General features: G+C 39.1%; 1 protein-coding gene across 5 annotated transcripts in view; it reads right to left on the bottom strand.

Annotated features, from left to right (window-relative positions):
* ARFGEF2 (ARF guanine nucleotide exchange factor 2) overlaps nucleotides 1-13613 on the bottom strand; it is a 31061-nt gene extending 17448 nt beyond the window's left edge. For 2 of the 5 annotated variants that reach the window (XR_014935964.1, XM_015881575.3), the window contains exons 1-14: nucleotides 13369-13613; nucleotides 7401-7431; nucleotides 6515-6638; nucleotides 5672-5818; nucleotides 5298-5477; nucleotides 4657-4876; nucleotides 3963-4034; nucleotides 3527-3675; nucleotides 3024-3154; nucleotides 2535-2769; nucleotides 2186-2285; nucleotides 1824-1963; nucleotides 1032-1140; nucleotides 436-637 (exon numbers count right to left, since the gene is read on the bottom strand). Coding sequence is in view for 3 of the 5 variants with exons in the window: in XM_015881575.3 (XP_015737061.2) it covers nucleotides 436-637; nucleotides 1032-1140; nucleotides 1824-1963; nucleotides 2186-2285; nucleotides 2535-2769; nucleotides 3024-3154; nucleotides 3527-3675; nucleotides 3963-4034; nucleotides 4657-4876; nucleotides 5298-5477; nucleotides 5672-5818; nucleotides 6515-6638; nucleotides 7401-7431; nucleotides 13369-13507 (1979 nt within the window). In the remaining 2 variants the exon portion in view is untranslated. Of the gene's footprint in view, nucleotides 1-435; nucleotides 638-1031; nucleotides 1141-1823; nucleotides 1964-2185; nucleotides 2286-2534; nucleotides 2770-3023; nucleotides 3155-3526; nucleotides 3676-3962; nucleotides 4035-4656; nucleotides 4877-5297; nucleotides 5478-5671; nucleotides 5819-6514; nucleotides 6639-7400; nucleotides 7432-13368 lie in introns of those variants that run through there. The other 3 variants (XM_085520346.1, XM_015881576.3, XM_085520347.1) reach the window with 3 other exon arrangements.
* Between the last annotated feature and the right edge of the window lie 6203 nt (nucleotides 13614-19816).

The raw sequence follows: 19816 nt of genomic DNA, 5'->3' as shown, positions 1-19816 counted from the left end.
AAGTGATGTATATAAGTGAAAACCTCCCTCTTGAAATACCAGATATCAGAGAATTTCCATTAAAAATGCTGAGAAAGTTCTTCAAATTAATGAAACAGCAATGAACCACTGCTGAGCAAGAACTTCACTGCAACTACTTCAATAAAGACAACAAATGGCTTGAAGAGCTGGAAGACAATGTGCCTGCCTACCCAAATCAGTTTCAATCTAGGTACATGCACACCTATATACCAGCAAAAAATGAAACAAGCTCAACTCCACTAAAGATGTCACTGAATTCCTTTTTAACTACAGTATCCCCTCAGTGTTCCCTTCTGAAAGAAGCAAGAGCCTTCAAGACTAAAATCAACAGACACATGACCCTATACCTGTGACCATATAAGACTAAGAAACAACATGGTTGTACACTTTTTTTTCCCCCATTATTGAACTTACAGCTCTATTCCATGTTCAATTATTTCCTTTTGTTGTTTGATGACTTCAAATTGCTCAGGGTCGTCTGGGACAGCAGTCTGGGTACCAACACTCCCAACTCCTGATGAAACAGTGGAATCCAAGGAACTGACACTACTTCGTCTCCCTCCACTGTCAAGGCATTTTCCTTCAGCTATTTCCTGTTCAGATGGTTTATATGTACCTATTTATAAACATGAAGAGACTTAAGTCATCCTGTTTTGTAAAAAACTGTTAGAAAAACTTCTACTAAAAGTTTATAAGCCAAAATATTAATTTTAGCAGGCTTACTTTTTGCCAGACTATACTACACAAATGTTATACAGATACATTTCTAAAGTAGAATATGCCAGCTTTTATAGTGTCTGCAATGTTTTAAAAACAGACCCTGGTTATTCAAATCAGACATTTGGAGTGTCAGCTACTGTAACAGTATTAATAACCCTTTGTAAAATACATAAATGAATTGTCACGTAAAAACCTAGCATCCATACTAGTGAATAACTTCTGAACCACAAGGAAACACAGGAACAAACTTATTCAACAAATTAGTCTCCCTGTAAGGTAAACAATCTTACCCAAGCTTGTCTGATGGTTGGGGTTCACATAAAGGTCTTTGCTCCATTCTACCATACATTTTAAAATAGAAACCAAACATTCAAGCCCTTTTTTCCTCAGGCTTAATTCCTAGAAATATCCAACAAAAAAAAACACACAACATACTTGTATCCACACATTTTTAGGATGCTTTACATCACACCATCTAAATCTTACTAAGTTTATCAGCTATGATGATACCAAGTACATTTCTGTCCCTTGACAATTTAGGTTGGACACATCTAGGCCTAAAGAAACCGTAACTAGACTGATGCCACATTCCAGCTGCTTTAAGTGCTGGATCTATTCACAGCTGATAAGTACAATCAAAAGGCCATATACACCAATTCTTAAATGCAACTTAAATTTATGAATGATTATGAACATCCAGCAAGTTTCTATGGCATCAGACAAGTATCTCACTACTTTAACTTTATAGTAAACCAGCTCATCCAAACACTGACTCTAAGGTCTCTTGATATTACTTTCATTCTTGGTGAAAGAAACATATGATTAAAGAAGGCTCATTTACTGGCCCACTAAGGGAGGGAGGATCAAAAGAGCACAGAACAAGTTCAGTGTCACAATGCAGACACACTGCAAAACCAAGTAAATCAATCATGCTGCTTCATTATCCAGCTTAAATACTTATCTAATACAGCTAACTAATAAAAAATAAGTAATATCAATAGGTTACAAGCAACATAAACTACAGGAAGTATCGGTAACCTATAGACATAATTGTACCTCATCTTCAAAGCTGTTAGCCTTACCTGCAAAGGTGTCATTCCCAATTCATGCCCACTCCGTCCCTGTGCAATTTTGGACAAATCATTTACAAGGCGTTCAAATATATTAGCAGCGTTTAAATCACAGTCATAGTTCACATAAATATCCACCACACACTGGGCATCTTGAAAAAAAAAATGAAAGCACAAGAATTATAGTTCTATGTGACAGCATTTTTAAAAGCAAATACTCAGAGCAGGCAGTGGGTTTTAATATACACATTTAACTGAAGCTTTAAGGAATCAAATTCATTTTTCCCCAAAGAATTTCTTAAACATGAGATATAGAGAAAATAATTTTCCTTTGCTGCCAGAGGAAGAATCTGCTATTTCGACAATATAAATACCTGCACAAATTCTAGTTAAAGTCTGAATCACCATCCATTTGTGCTCAAACGAGCTTGAAGAAGTCTCTAAAATATTCAAGAAGATCTCTTTGAAGAACACCTGCAAAATACATGAGGAAAAGGACTTGATCTGAAACTTGTTAGAACTATGTCAAGCGTACAAATTCATTTCTACTCACAATTTCTCTTGAAAAATATAATCTCACGTATGGAAGAACTCAAATACAGAATTAATTTATCAGCATATTATGCAAACAAAACCAAGATGTTAAGTTGCCATTGAATTTTTAATCACTGGAGTGTCCTTACACGAGAATTAGAGATCAGAAAAATGGCAAGACTTTCTCACCTCGATCTGCATTTTTAAATGTGTCTTAAAATTCGAGAGAAGTGTGAGAAAGATGGCGAGAGAGAGTTCAAACACATCAGGAACAGATGAGACTCCATTTTTAGACAACGCTACACAAAGGTATTGCTTGATTGCATTGATGAACATTTCATGTGTCCTGAAAACTGGACCAGCATTCTGTAGTACTGAGAGAAGGAGCTGGAGAGACACTATCTTAGAACGTAATTCATGGGATCTAGAAAAAAGAATCAAAGTAGAAAATAAAGATTTACTGTATCTCCAAATACATACTTGTATGCAGAAATCTTTCAGATACTACATTGTAAAGACGTGAATATAGGACTGACATTTGCTTCATCATGCTAACTGAAATAAGGGTCTGAGTGATAAATTTTGAATACCCACTATAGCATACAGCAACTACTTATCCACATCCCTGTCTCCAAAAACTACTAGGAGAGAACAGCGTAATTAATACAGTTTCATTACTTAGGATCTGGTGGTCCATCACCCAGTGGTTTCATGGAGAGCTTGCACAGTGACCTGAACACAAGGAAGGCATCCTTTTGCAGAATATGGGAAAATTTGGCAGCAGCTTGATGTCCAGATACATCTGCATCCTAAGGAGTAAAAAATAAAATACTGGACACTCAGTGAGACAAAGGAATAATGCAATTAAGAAAGATTCTACAGCTCTTCAAAGAATTAGTTAATGATTTGCTAACTCATAAATGAAACCTAAACTGGAATCCAAGTGATCAGGACTGCCTTTCTCTCCTCCCACCAATACTAAACTACAATTAACAATTAATTTTAGAACAGTCATTTTCAACATCTACTTAAGCTGAATTTGCTGCTTCCTTTCTGAACCTAAGCAGGACACGAACTTTAAGCCCTCTGTTCTTTGTCTCCTCAAAATCCCACTGTATTCATTAGCATAATTTTTTTTCTCCTTTCCCATCCATACACAGGCATCCAGTGAAGTTACTTACCAGATTATCAGTAGAGGAAACAGACTGTCCATCATCTGAAAGCCCATTTGTTTGTACATTTTCACTACTGGAGCCAGAAAGAACAGTATCTGCAGTCTCTATTGCAGGTAGAGCTTTAGCCATTTCTGTTACTTGCTTCTCTTCAGCTACTAAAGGGGAGAAAAAAAATACAACTGAAACTTTTTTCAATCCATGACATTTGTGAAGCTCTACAACTGACTGGCACAGAAGCAGCAATAGTAAACTAGACGATTTTTCAGCTACAAGCAAAAGAAGAATCTGTTAAGATGGTAAAAGGCCTTTCCTTATTGCTTTAGTATGTGTTCTCTACAAGGCACTTAGTAACAACATTGAGAAAGAATCTGTGCTTTTATAATTACAGGAATAAGAATTTTACAATAAACATGCATCTGTTTGATTTCTGAAGATTTGCTACCTTTCACAGCTGACTCAACCACATCTTCCAAGATGCCTTTAACCATTTCCTTTCCTCCATCAGTTGTTTCCTCTGATGAAACAGAGAGATAATTTTGAATTTTGTACTTTTGTTTAGGAAGAAGACAAAGGAAAAAGGGGACAGAGGCAGAAAGGTTAGAGGTAGTAAGTTATTCTCAAGTAGTTCTCATTTAAAACCTTTTCAAAGAAGTCATATTCTTTTATGTTATTTCCATAATTTATTTCCAAGCACTCGCATTTTTAATGCAGCATCTTCGTCCTCTGTGTTTATCAAGTGTTATGATTTTTTCCCTTCTGAATACCTTTCTTTTCTATTTTGATACAGTATATGCACATGATAACGTTCTTGTAATACATATTTTTACCACTATCACTTAAGGCATACCATGATTACGTTTCTCCTCTCCTTCCCTTCTGTCAAACTAATCGAGTTAAGTTCCAGTATAATTCTATATTCTGGAACCATATGTAGTTTCATAAGAATTATAAGACAGAAGTAAGCCTTTCTTCGGTGGTTATAATACTGCAGGCAATATCTAATAATAGCCTGGATACACTGAAAAGCTGCCAAGATGTGAATGTTATTCAAGCCAATAGCCCCACTTGTTTCTCCTAGCAGTAGTGTAAGAGAACGTTTTGCAACAGAAATGCAACTGAAAGCAATTCTTGTTCACCTGATGCTGTAGGAACCAAATCCTGCTCTGGCTTCATGTTTCCATATCCTGTCCTCTCAGGCTCACCATTAGTTAATTCCACACTTACAGGAGCAGTGCATTTGGCTTCCTGATAGTGCTGCTTTAACTGACCCATCTTTGGAGACCTGGTCACCGCCTGAATTGCAGGAGACTGGGGTTTTTGCTGATTTGTTTTTCCCAATTCTCTGGATTCTTGTACCTTGAGAAAACATTGTGAAAAAGAATTATCTAAGGCAGAAAACATAAGGGAAAATAAATAAATATGACAACTGATGTTCCCTTGAGAATTCACATACTTATGAGAAACAAAGCAAAACACATTGCTTGGCTGCTCCAATGACAAAGACCCACTTCAGTTCAGGCACTGGAGTTTAAAGCTTATTTGAGAAGCATCACATCATTTGTACAAAACTGTTCATCAGAAAGTGAAATGGTAAAACCTTGTAATGAGCGATAAGCTTCCTATTTTACTCTTAATTAAACTGGTACACTACAGCATGCTTCACTGCAGAATATGACAGCTATTTTAAATTACAAATAAACAGATATTAAACTACAATAAACACACAAAAGCATCCTATTAGTTTGTCAAGTTGAAGATGAGCAAAAGTAATACATACAGATTGATTTTCCATCCGTGTGAAAATGACATTTAGCATCTGTGTAAGGGTAGCTTTGGCAGTTGTCTGATTAATAAGATTTTTACTGGCCAGGTAGATGTTGTAACAAGTTCTAACAGTCTGGAGAACCGTTCCTTCATGAATTTCTATATGTGGAGATGTTACTGCAGTGAGGAGAGCCTGAAAAATTCCATGAAACAATAGATCTGAATTCAGTAACATATTTAACACTCTAAATTCAGTAACATACCTAATGCTGCAAGAAATGGAGAAACTGGATCCTGAGTTTCATGTCTACTTTTTCAGCTACAAAATCAATGATGGAAAAAAGCTGATTAAAATCATATAATCACAAACTGTATCAAACAAAATACCTTAATTATCTGCAGTTGTACTCCTTCATCTGTTTGAGGACCCTGAAAGCAATTGCAAATTGTGTCAACTATCCGGTCAATCAGGCGTTTCCCAGGAGCTCCACTGTCCGGGGCATTGCCAGTGATATGTCCATATGCAATAAGTTTCTAGGCGAAAAGAACACAAGTTAGTTCTGTAATTCTGTGATTTAGATAACCATATGCTGTTTAGTAAAATACAGTTGAGTATGCCATAAAAAGAGGTTTAGGCAGCCTACTTTGCTATAACAGTTTAAAAACAGAAATTCAACATCTTCAATAGCCTGGTCAGCAAATACTTGTGCTGTTCACACACTTAGACAAGATTTAATAGGTAATACTGCAACTAGACAAAATTTATTCAGCCTTTGACTTTGAACCTTCTCACAACAGAAAGGTTTGGTCAAAAATGGCATGATGAAGCTAAGTCACATTTGTTTTTTCTTTAAGTATTGAGAGAGGAACAAGGTAGAACAATTCTGAAGTCTGATTTCCCAGCACATCAGAACTACAATGGACACCGTGGTAAATATTCTTTTTAAAGCAACAGATATTAAATATTTTTAAAGAACAATATAAGAATCTGTGAGCTTCAATGAACGTTTGTTTCACTGTAAAACAACAAAACACATGAATTTCTTGCTTCTGCAAGATGAGCTTTCAGCCAAATCTGATGATAACATACTTTGCAATTTATGCATTTAAACATCCACAGCACAGCTGAATGTTTTCAAGACAATAATACTTTTCTCTTTTTTTATGCCAAGAGCATACAAATTGTAACTGCATGTTATTCCATTCCACTCTCGCTGAGTTTTAACTTACCTGTAAACAATCCAGTGAAGTACTGACAATGCGCGGTGACTTTGACTGGCAGGCCAGCTCAAAGGGAAGGAAGTACTTATCAGCTTCAATGAAGTTTGCTTTTGGTGGAGCAACAGTGCCTTCTCTAGGTCAAAGGAGAAGAGTTGTTTATTTTTCTAAACATATTATCACAGCAAACTACCCATCCTCCTTTTTCACATTTAAAGCTAAATGGTACATAAAAGCATACAAGCAAAATGCAAGAATCTCTTACGCATTCTTTCTTTAAAAAGTTTGATTTTCTTTAAAATCACACATGAAAAATGCAAAGTTGTTTGCGTTTTGCATCTGACCTCTTCCACAACCTGAAATACTGTAGATAGTGTAGATACTGTAGTGATAAAACTAAGCCATTCTGAATTACATAAACAGAGCCAGCATGAAGTACACTAAGAAAAAAAAAATGTATTTTTGGAGCTCATTTCAAAATCATTGCACAGTCCTGGAACAATGTTTTAATATTTTAGGTTAATAATTAAATTACATCAGTATTCTTGATCTATGTAATTAAGATCATATGCTATCAAATTGAAAATTGCAAGCAGCAATAGCAGGTATTGTAGTAGGCTATATTAAGCCCAGTAATAGGAAGTGAAAATCTAACACCTGTTAGAAGTTTTGCAATTATTTCATAGTGAAATTCAGAAGGCAGTTATGGTTTGAGTACCCAGAGCCACAGACATTGTGTAAGAGGGAGATATGGGCCACATCATGTTTTTGGCATAAAGGTGAGCAACCGAGTATTCACAAGTTCACTGCAGTAACTTGGGTGTACTTTCACATTTCCACTACCAAATTATTCAGTTTTGCTGTTTTCTTTCATAGCTTACAGCAGCTAATAATTTACCTTTGTTTTTCCAGTTCTGTCTTTATTTCATCTGGAAGAAAGAAAAAATGCAAAAGTTTTAACACCCAGCATAACTGATTGACAACAACACAAATACCGAAAGTATAATAAAGCAAAGCAATTTCAAATCTAAGTCTTACAACTGAGTACTTGCTACTCCTTTTCTGTAACACCCTCAGCCTGACATCACAGACACCACCTATAGGGAGGTATGGCTCTTAACTTCCACATTTAAAAATTATTCTTCCCCAGATATTCTTCAGAAGGCATCTTAAAAAAAATAAAAAAAAAAAAAGTATATATACATTTAAACATATACCCCTACAAGTTACCACAGCTACATAACTTGTTTCAACTGCAAATTTGTCAGAAATGGATCATTCTATGGGGAGGCACCACTGGACATGCAGAGTTCAAGTGACTTCAGTGCTGCCCATGAACCTTAGTCATTTATTTCATCTGAGAAGCATTAATTCCCAAGACCGTACATTAAGAACTGCAATGGATGGATGTTATCAGGTTAAACTGTGCACAAAGAACACCCCTTACAGAGCACACCTTGCATAGTATACCCATTTTTTTTTTACCATTACTGTCACTCCTCTACAGAGAAAGTGGAAGAAAAGCGCCAAGAAAACTCCAAGCTGTGACACACCACAGCTGGGACTTCCTGGGACTCTCTCCATTAATGAAGGCCACCAAAGACAGAAGGCAGCATGGAGATAGTACTGGTACATCTGTCTCTTGGTTGAACTCTCCAGAGACATTTGGTTTTCTTACCAAATTTTCACTAAGAAAAGCACATCTTAATTACAGTTACAATCCAGCCTAGTGATCTTTCAGCCGAAACCAAAACCTGCTCAGCACCAACTAGTCTGGCCAGCCTATCACCCAAAATTTAGGTCAGCTCATGTAGATGAGCTTTGGCATCCTCCTTTCTGTAGGCACTCAGCTGCCGGCAGAAACAAAGCTGAAGGTCATAGGCGCTGTCTTTGCTGTCATGCGGTTCCGATGGGAGGCCAACAAGGAAAGCTTGTTGGGAGAAATGCTTGGGGTGGGGTTGAGATGATTCTGTTTTTTTCCCTAAATAAAAACTTCTCAACCCAACCTCATTTGTAAAAATAATAATAATAACCAAGTTACAGTAGAAATATTAAGCAATGAGTCCTACCCAAGAAAATACTATATTGTAAAAGGTAATACTCCACAAGAAAACAGGTTTCACTCTTAGGATCTGCAGCTGAGAATAGGGTAAGTGCTCAGTTCCACATTCAGGGAGTAACCAAGTTATGTGTATTGAGATTCTCTGGCAGGGAAGGAACAACAGATGAATTTTTCTTCCTTTCAAACAAGTCACATTCATCATATACCAACCACAAGCAGAGCAGCACAGCTAAAGAAGTTTCAAATGTAAATTTCATGAAGATTTTAGCCTTAAGAAAATATGACCCAGACCCATCTTAATATTTTCTTATATTGTAATACCTTCACTGTCATTTACATTAAATCTTTTCTTAAGAATAAAGAAGAGTTGTGTTCCTTCAAAGCAATGATAATTTCATTTTCCAAAATCCTCCATACATTTAAGAACCAAATCTAGCAAACAAATTAAAAAAAAAAAAAAATCCCCCCACAATTTCTTTTTATATAAAGGATTTTCCAAAGCAGCTTAAAAATGTCTGCATCACAACTATATTTCAATAAAAAGTGCTGGCAGAAAAAGAATAAGTCAGACAAGGAGAACAAGTTACAGGCACGCTCCTGCTGCTGATTACATCAAGGTCATTTGGAAATGTCCACGTTGCCAGGGCTCATTTGTTGGTCTGACCACCAAAAGCGAACGAAACACAAACTGTTGCCTAACTGAATTCTGTTATGCCAACAGCCACCAAGGCAGACCAGGCACAGGCAGCTTCTAGCAAGTGCCACACACTTCCATTCCACATGGGAATAAGGGCACAGCCAAGTCGCTTCCACAGCTCCAGCACAGTCTGAGCACAGGTCAGCTTAAGGCCATTGCAGGACAAGGCTGACCCTCACCTGATGGTTCTGCTCTCAGAGCTGCCTGCTGCTTTCAAAGCCAGAAGGCACCGGCATGAATCCATCTACTCAATCAGAAGCATCTCTGACTCCACACCCTGGATGTGCTGCCCACTCAGCGCAGCCTTCCAGCATTCCTACAGCCAGCACAACAGGAGTAGCAAGCAAAGCTCTGCAGCCTTCTCTTCCAGAGCTTCTTGCCGCAATGAAAGCAATGCCAGGTACAGGCAGAAAGGAACTCCAATACCAGATGAGTGTGAACACTATGTATTAAAACAAAGGACATAGTTTCCTGCCTACCCTACAGTTAGTTGTATCCTATCTTAACAGTCCAGTTCATCACAGTGGAAGCAAACCCATTCGCTGAGCAGCAAATGGCATCACTTGTCTCCCCACAAGGACAAGAGCAATGTCCTTCCATAGCAGCTCAGAACAGCGGAGAGCAATGCCAACGCAAACATGGAACAGTCCAAACTGCTTTCTGTTTCATTCCATTTTGTGTGAAGTCCACTGCATTGCCTAATTCCAGGTCGCGCGAGATGTAAAACAGCTACAGCAACAACCCAACAAATTGACTCTGATCAACTATAGAAAATCCTTTAGAGGAGGCTGCACAATGAAACAAGATCTTCTTGCTTTATCTCTGAGCTAGAGGTTCAGAAATAGCCAAGAGGTTTTACGAAACCAACAAACTTTCTCTAGACATGCATCATTTATATCAAGAGATGACTTAAATGCACGCAGATTCCTAAGTGAAGGCATGGATTAAGAGATTGGTTTTTTTAAGCTTATTAACAAACTAACTGAACACATCCTGTTGTGTACAAAGCTCCAAATACATACAAAGAAGTACCTGAGCAATCAAAGGTCACAGAACCAGGCTGGCTGCATAGCATGCCGTTAAAAACAGTCCTAATGGGGTAATACAAATAGTTTGAGAGACCCAGGGACACAATTAGCATTTCGCCCACATGACCTGCTGCGATGTGATATGTGCCACGTTCCACTACAAACCTGTCAGGATACAGACTGTTTCACTATGCTTACCAAGAATCACGTACACCTATAGCTCCACAGAAGTGCTTATTAGACAACTATTTATATGCTGGCTGGCTGTTGAAAACCAGTTTTCTTTAAAAAATAAAATAAAATAAAAAATTACCATATTCTAGAGCAGAGCAGAACAGTTCCTCTGTTTAGAAGTCCATTTCTCCCCACCCCTTGGGATTTACTGGCACTAAGGATACAGGATACAAGTATTACACCTACTGATGAGGCAAGAGACTGCATGAAGGAATCCATTCAAACTCTGCTTACTCAACATTTGCTCCGTCTGCTTCACCAGGGGGGAAGTGGAGAGAGAAAAAAAAAAAAAAAATCCAACAAAAAAACCACCTGAGAACGGGCTTTGTTACCAATCCCAATTTCAAGGGCACATCTGTCACTGCTCTGGGCCAACAGTGCAAGCTAACAAGCCCTGCACAGTTCAGGAGTAAATAAGCACTCCTTTCACCCTTCTCATGCTTATAACCTATTTGAGCCTACAGTACTTCTCATTGCCATACAGTCACAAAGACATTTTGCAGTCCAAAACTGTAAACTACTGGTTCAGTATGAAAAAAGTTATTATTGGAAATAGAAGAAAAGTACAACAATAGTTTAACGTTAACTACCACCTAGATTTCCCTATATAAGAATGACAGCAACTGTCAGCAGTAATTTCTCAGCAGTGAAGCACTTCTATAATGTAGATGAAAACAGGACCATCATTCCCACAGCTGGAAATGCATTCCTCTGTCTCACCAAACAGAAATTTAAGGCATGTGTAATTAACATAAAGAGTACTTCAGTAACATTACAGCAAACTGTAGAAATAGCTGCAGGTTAATTTAATTCGGTAGCTCCAGAATGCACCAGTTCCTCCCTATTTAGAATAAGAATTTACTTATGAATTATGTCTGTGCTTTACAGTTTATATAAGGTATAATACAACAATGCTCCATTAAAGAGAATACTGTACACATAAGAAAGTACAGTAAACTTAGAGAGAGCTAGAACGGGATTACTTTAAATATGACATGGGGTAGGGTGGAAAGAACAACATCTGACACAGCGAGCAGGTCCCTAAAGTGAATCCAATCTGAGAGAAATGTCAAGTTATTTGTACTCAGATTTAATTATCAGAGGCCAGCTGCATTTTACTATTAGTGGAAGTATTGAAGCTTCTTTCTTGAATAACATGTTGTGTAAATTAAGAAGTCTGGTCTGATTTCTGTAAGTAACATTCTACCTGCACTCCCAACCACATTTACTACAGCACAGGGCTTGATAATTTAAAACTAAGTTTTATTTTATAAGCTTAATTACACTTACATAAACTTAAGCAGATCTGATTTGAGTAAAAAGAAGCTTACTTCACCTAAAAAAGTTTAAGGAATTTAACACAAAGAACTGCAATCATGTTGTCAACTTCAGATGAGGTAACATTTACCAAATATTATAGAAGTCCTTTAGTACAGTAATCAAAGTACTGCTAGGGCGGGCGAGTTGGCCAACAGAAGGTTATCTACTCTTGCTAACCCCTGTGTTAGTCCAGTGAAGTCCATGGACATTTCTTTTTCCTCCAGCAGGATCAGAAAAATGGACATCTATCTTCAGAGAATTAACAGACCCCAAGTGCACCGTACTTCAGACCCAAAGGTCAGCTATAATCCAAAAGGCAAATGCTAATAGGTGACTACTGCATCCTCCCAACATCACAACCTTAGATGTGCTAGTAAACAAAAACCTATGCTAGCAATCTTTAAGGAAAGTTCCCTTTCTTACCCTCTAAATGAGTTTACATTGCAGAAAAACAGGCTCCCAAACAAGTAAAAGGTTTGGGTGGATACTGAAGAAGTCAGAAAGGGAAAGTAACTAGAGAAAGTTGTTTCAATTATTCACAATGTTTGTTTCAAATAATAATAAGCAGCCGCACATTTCTACCTTTCTCTGGATATACCATCATTACAGTTAGAAGCTACAGATTTCTTCAGGGTAAGAACTGCGAATAGGAAAATTAGACAATTTTTCAAGCTTGTTTCTACAGTACATTTGACGAGACTTGCATCCGCTTGGCTTACTTACACACTCTGCTCAACTCTCAGTTTTCTGCAAAAACACACTCAAATTAAAGGAAAAAGCAATCCATACCACGAGAGATGTCACCTCTATAAAATAAGAAAGGCCACCAAGATCTGAACCTGTGAGAGCCGCACTGCTTCACACAGAATCACAGAATGACCCAGGTTGGAAGGGACCTCAAGGATCATGTAGTTCCAACCCCCCTGCCTGGCAGGGCCACCAAACATACACCTTTACTACATCAGGTTGCCCTGGGCCCTGTCCAACCTGGTCTTGAACACCTCCAAGGATGGGGCATCCACCTGGTGTTTCCTCTCTGCAACTGAACACATGCTTTCAGAACTTTAGCAGACACACCTACATAACAAAAGGATGGATTTGTAGCTGCAGATTTCAGAACCAGACTGCCAAGTTCAGAAGACATTTCAGTCCTGCAGGACACCACAGCCCATCTGGGGCTGCACCGCAGTTTCTACCAGCCCAGCCACAAGCTGGAAGAAAAGTATCAGATCCCACGAGATCAGGACGCACGGATCCCCACACAACTCATTTCCTATTTAAGCTTGTCATTAATTTGCTCGAAAGCAATCCTAGGGCGGCACACACTCTGTTCCACACCGAGGCCAGAAGCGAGCAGAGCAGACAGCAGCCGGGGCTCTCCCTGCGCACCAAAGCAGCGCTTCCCCATCTTCCCTCCTCTCCCGGGTCTCGGCCCACAGACCCCGATACCCCCGTTGTGTCACCGCCCCAGCCCCGGGCTCTGTCCCGCTCCGGGCCCGGCGACTCCCAGCCCGGCCGGACTCACCCAGCGCCACCTGGCAGGCTCTCCGCAGCTGCCCGTGCGGGGGCCGCTTCGCTTCCTTCTCCGCCAAGATCTTCTCCAGTGCCCTCGACACGAACATGCTCTTGGTGCGGGTGTCCTGCTCGCGGGCCGGGGGCTGCATGGTGGGACCGGGAGCGCTCAAAACCCATCACCCGGAACAGCCGCGCCTCCTTCAGCAGCCGACACTGCTCCGCTGACACGGCGCCGCCATGTTGGCACCGTCACGTGAGTCTCCGACCCCTGCGCGGCGCTGGCGGGGCGGGGCGGGGCGGTTCTGTTATCGGTTCTGTTATCGGTCCGGTTGTCGTTGGTTCGAAACGTCGCTAACAATTAGAACTTAAGCGCTAGAAATCCGATCTTCGTGGCCAGTTGTTTCTTCTTATATCCAGCTGTTTCTCTTCCTTTTACCCATAGACCCGTGACCAGATGCTGTACACCCAAAAACCAACCCAAAAGTCACTATGTTATCCATGGAAATAATCCGAAATTTCCCGCATTTGACGCCTTCCTTCAGAAACCTGCAGCCCTCATGGGCTGATACGTCATTCCTTAAAGGGCTGGATCAAATTAAGACGGCAGTGTCTAAGATAACAGGCACATTAGGTTGTCTGGACTGTAGATGTATTTCCTTATTTCCCAGTCTCTGGGATTCTCACCCCTTTGAAAGTCATTCATAGACCCTTTGTGCCAAGTTGTCAAGGTGTGCAGTTTTTAACCTAAAAAAAAAAACATTAACAAAGAGTCCAAACACAAGCAACTGTTCAACACATCAGTATTATTTCCTCCCTGTCCCTGGAGGTGTTCAAGGCCAGGTTGGATGGGGCTCTGTGCAGCCTGGTCTGGTGTCAGGTATGGCAGCTGGTGGCCCTGCCTGCACCAGGATGTTGGGCATGAGCTGTGAGATCCCCTCTGCTGTCTTTGGTTTTCATGGCTCATCGTGAATCACAAATAGGATGGAACTGCCTCAGAGACCTGTCGCTTATATCAGTTCTCTTGCCAATAATAGTATGTCCAGCCTCCTCTAGTATCAGTGAATGGACTGTGTAATAAACGTGGCAGTGCTGGAAGGTTAAAGTCCTTGTATCAGCTGAAGCTCTCATTGGGCAACTGACTTGAACTTTACACTGATTAAAATAAGTTTAGAATGGATCACTGTTCTGAGTCAGAATCACTGAAATGCAGGGCTGGGAAGGACTGCTCAGTAGGTCATTTAGTACATCTCCAAGCACTAAGACAGAACATTATGTCTTCTTGAAATGCTCTAATAAAAGAGATTCAGCAGCATTTCACTTTGTAGTCTCCAGTATGTTACTGACTGCCCAGTTGGGAAATTCTTCCTAATATCTGATTAGAAAATGGAAAGCCTCTATACCATGGTGATGGAAATACCAGAAAAGCTGAGAGAAATAACATAGAAATAGGAAAATCAAATTATTTTTTGAAAATGAAGATATTTCCAAATCATGGCTATAATTTGGATTTTGTTTTCTACTGAATGTTTCAGTGTTCCCATATTTTGTTAGCATTCCTGGTCTCTTACACAAAACATATTGACTCCTGTTACTATATGGGTGTGCTGACTTCACTTTTCTTGTAGCCTCAGTAACATCACGGATTTCACAACAAGAGTAGATTATGCTTCTCGCTGATACTTTGTGTACTAATTTGGTTGTACAACACAGTGAAACTACGTACCTTGAGCTTCTTTAGTTGAACTAACTCCATTAATTGGTTAGGAAAAATACAGCTAGTGTCAGAGTTGTGAGATTCCCCCTATTTTTCCTGGTGTTTTCCTAGGAGGATTCACAGTGATATAATTTTCAGTTATTCAATTTCATGAGATATTGCAAAAATACCCTCTAGGCTTGTAAATGTCTTGAAGTTTTAAACAACATTTGTACATCCTTGTATGTCTGTGATTCCTTAAGTGTGCCATTTCCAAGTATATCGCTTTGGGTATCAAGTGACTACAGTTTGCATGCCAGGTAGATAAGTTCATCTGCATTAAAGAATAAAATACAGATAGCATTATGGGGTCCAACTACAGATTTCAAACCTTGCTCCAAAAAGACAAGCCTGAGAAATGTGCTTTTCAGGTAAATGCTGATCCAGTTTGTCTGTGGGGAGGAATTGGGAAGGTGGCTTGCTGTGCATCTCATGACTCAGCTGCCTCCTTTAGTTCCTGCTCTCAGCTCTACTGCAGCTCTGCTATATTACAAGCTCTCAAATCCTCTTCACAGGATATCTCACTGACTATCTTAATGACCAGGCAACATCTAATTTAATTTGTTGTGTTCTGAAGGGTAAAAAAATTCAATAGGAACCTTAAGAGCCCCATTGCTGAACAAAGAAAAGGAAAAAGGAAGAAAAGGAAAAGAGAATAACAGGAAAGACAAAAAGGAACAATTCTGGATTTTTGAATTTCTTCTGTCTCATTTAATTCAGCACATCCAAAATAACAAAAAGTTTAATAATGCTTGTCTATTAGAACAGGAAAGATGGAGTAGTACACAAAAAAGAAAGAACATGAACACCTGTCACAGGATCAAGTACTGACAATGAGAGCTCAGAAGTCAAAAGACAAACTGCTTGTGCTTGGACTGAAGAGTAGCTTCATTTCAGTGCTGAAATGTGCAGTCCCACTATAGAAAACGCCTTGGAGAACATGATGGCCCTGCATTAGGGCCAAGTTAGAAAGAAGTATTTGGATGATGAAAGTAAATCAGTCGTCACACTATGATAAAAAATAGTCATATAAGGAAGGTGACAGAGAATGTTATGGTTTCCATAGCTTGTTATTTTGAGTAGCAATGGTAGGGCAAGTAAGTTCTGCCTCTTGAAGAGCCACCAGCTTTACCATAACAAGACAAAATGTGAGGTTATTAGAATCAGAAAAGGAGCAGAGAGCCCAGGAGGTAAGGGCTAGTTATTCAAAAAGTGGGGGCTCTCATTCTCAATTGTGCTAAATACTGTTACAATTACCTACATTCTTGCAGAATTGGACCTTCTTATACTTCAAACTCCTAGAATTTGGGTGAGTAGACAGCAACAACACCAGTAAATGTGTAAAATTTATGAAGAAAAAGATACTCCACCTGTGGCATTTGGCTTGTTGTATGGGACAGGAGCTGGATAAGAGTCATGTACCTTCTTTCTCATTGGCAAACACACCCAGAAATATTTTAATATCCCTAAACCAAAGGAGTCTTGGAAGATGACATAGAGTGTAACACCAATGAGGAAACAAAATGAAAATATATAGATTTATCTTTCTCAAATAAGTGAATCAAGCTAAAATACAAATGGGCTTTGGGAATGACAAATAAGCCCATAGTCACCCATAGAAACTAACTGAAGGGCTTTCACCCATTTCTTTCAGTTTCAGTTTTTCAGGCTGATCCAGTGGCTTCAGGAATTGTCAGCATGCTCACAACATCTGTGCCTTTAGTCAATGACTTCTACCAGAAGTTCTAAATGTACTTCAGTCACAATATCTTGAGGTGCTGCAGCATGTTTAGTGCTCTCCAAGTGCAGGAATACCAGTACCTGTCCATCAAATGGCAATAAATAGTGCTGACAGCACGATGTCATGCAAGGAGGAAAAGGTTTATATGAGAAGCAGTCAATTGTCAGGATGGCTTATTTCCAGGCCAGCAGCATTAAATTGATACCCCAGAGTTCAAATTACTGCAGTTCTACCATATTCATCTGTTTCCCTTGGCTGAAGCGAGCTGTGTATCTTACTCAGGATTCTGCTTAGTGCTGTATAGAGTTCTAATATTTATTGAACTGTGCTGATATATTACACAATGACATGCTAGTATTCTGATTCTCTTTTTAAATTGATAATTTTAAAATACACTTACAAGCAGAAAAGTGACTGCAAAAAGACTGCCCTAGGAACTGCCCACATTTGCTGTTGCTGGCTGATCCTTCTTTCACTTATGTTAGTTTCAATCAAGGGCAATTCTGCTTTTTTTAGTGATACGGAAGTGACATAACTGAAAGTCCCTGAATTTTTTTGAGGGATGCTGACTTATTTATTGACACACACAAAAAAACATTATTAGTATCAGCAGCATTTGCAGAATTAAATAACTAATTAAGTAGCAGAAGCTCTTTGTGTATTGTCAGCAAAAGTATCAGTTGATTTTAGGGCACATACTGTGGGACAAGATCAGTTTTCATCAGAGAAGCAAAATTGACATGGGCTAGTTTTTAAATAGTGGATTGAAGAGACAGGAGTGAATACTAAGTTTCAGTTGCAATGAGTTCTTTGACTGTGGCATGTGAAGTACATAAAGCTGGGGAATGCTAGATCTGCTATTTAAAGACTGAATTATAGGTAGGCTCAAGTTTGAGGCTCACTGAGATTAAAAACTGTTAGCTGTATGGCACTGCACTGAGAAACACGTGCACATACTGGGAGAGAGTTGGGGTCTATTTAGTTTTCAGATGAATGTGGCACTAAAATCAATGTAGAATGTGGACTCGCCATCAGAGGTAAATTAAATTTGGGCATGAGTCCAAAAGAAGTGGATACATTCAGTTTACAGCAGAATCTAATGGGATAATGCAGACCATGTTTAGAGGGGGCTTAGAGGGGGTTGGAGTTGGATTAGGATGGAGATCATTGTTAGGGGTAGGATTCTGACTCCTGAGCATACAAGTAATTGTTCAGAAAGGTATTCAAAAAACAGACATTTACTGGCCATTTACTCTTGATGCCATGTTAGCTGAGAGCTAACAATGCAATTAGACTTGTAGCTTGGATTAGGGTCTGGTAACAGATTTGCTAGGGAAGATGGCCTAAGATCAGTCTTTCATTTGCTGACGTGAAATAAGAAATGTTTGGAAAAGTAATGTTAGTTTTGGGGAGAAGGAGAACTGCTTTAGATGACATAGCACTTAAAGTATTGTTAGTAGCATGTCTGCATTAATTACTAATCTGATTTTTTTTTTAAAGGTGAGTTAGATGCCCATGCTGAGTAAGAGCAGTTTCCATTCACGCCGTCATTTTCCTTTGACATTGTGTTGATGTTGGGTCAGTTTCTGTTTTCTTCCGATCTTACTCCCCGTTCTAACCAGTTTTTTTTCACTTGAGGGCGCCAAAGGCCCAGTTTCATAACGACAGTGCCCCAGTTTGTGAGCCGTACTGCTCAGAAGGCATGAGCACAAAAACGCAAACGCCAAAAAACAAGGAAACAAAAAAAAAAACCACCAAAACCCAAACCACCAAAAAACAACAACGAAAGAAACCCGACATTTTTGTTTTTGATTGCTAAAAATCAAGTTATTTACAGTTACATAAACTAACATGATATTTTGAGTGCTAGAGGTGGCAAGAGACTATTATCATAGAGAACAGACAGCAATGTGTTGTCTGCCTTGGGTCAGAAGATGCCCAGAAGGCATCACCCAGAGGAAGATCACATCTCTGTACTCAGAGATACGATATCACTTCTCTGTAGGTGTCCTTTCCACACAGGTAAGTAGACACATGAATTAGCCCATCAAGCCAAGCAGAGACCTGAAGATTATATTTTTATTTGCTTCCATCATATGTGTACCTAGTCCTTCTTGATCTACATGTCTGAATTCATAGCTAGCATTTAGCTCACTTTAGTTCCATGAGTTAATATTTAATTCAGCAGCAGATCTGGTGAACTCCTGGAATTAAAGAGTTCACTTCATTTGCATTATCTTTCTCTTCCCTTTAGCATCAAATTTTCAAGGAAGGATTTGTGTGTATGTGTGTGTGTGCTAATCTAAGTAGCCTTTTATTTTTTTAAGATCTATAAGTAGAGTGTCTACTTTCTGTCTCTTCCTCACAATTGAATTGTCATTCAGACTGTAAATTACTTGCTAAACCCAAAGGGTAACAAAAGCAATATTCCATTGATGTCATAAGAAAAGCCACTTTTCATAGCTAAATCACATATGACTAATATATTTGTCATGCTAATGTGCTGGGTTGCATTTTAAATGTTTCTAATGACATTCTGTACTGCTTAAGAATAATCTGGCAGTTCAGTTGAAACAGTTACGTTCTGTTTGAGTTGCAAGCCTACCTCTCACCATGAGTTCAGACATTTTAAACACTTGTCCAAGAATTTTTCAGTTCTTTTTATTGATGTCACTATCAGTGCTACTGAAATGAGAAGGAAGCAAGAGAAGATGTGTTAATTATTACACACGCAAAATCAGAGCCTGAATTAAGGCTTGCTGTAAACCATGGCTCCTCTTGGTGATGATTTCATTGCTATTATTTTTCATTTACTGTAAACTGTTCCATATACTTCCGCACCTACTTCCTGAGTTAGATGCAGGTATATGTCCCAGATAATCTCCATCCTGCTAATTCATGCTATTATGGTTCAGGCTGACGTCTAGTCAAGGACAAACACTGAGGTCAGCGCATGGAAGAGAA

The sequence above is a fragment of the Coturnix japonica genome, chromosome 19 (assembly GCF_054131305.1).
Source record: "Coturnix japonica strain WE chromosome 19, WE-NBRP24, whole genome shotgun sequence".
Taxonomy (NCBI): domain Eukaryota; kingdom Metazoa; phylum Chordata; class Aves; order Galliformes; family Phasianidae; genus Coturnix; species Coturnix japonica.
The sequence above is the reverse complement of the archived record's forward strand: the minus strand, read 5'-3'. Positions and strand labels throughout refer to the sequence as shown.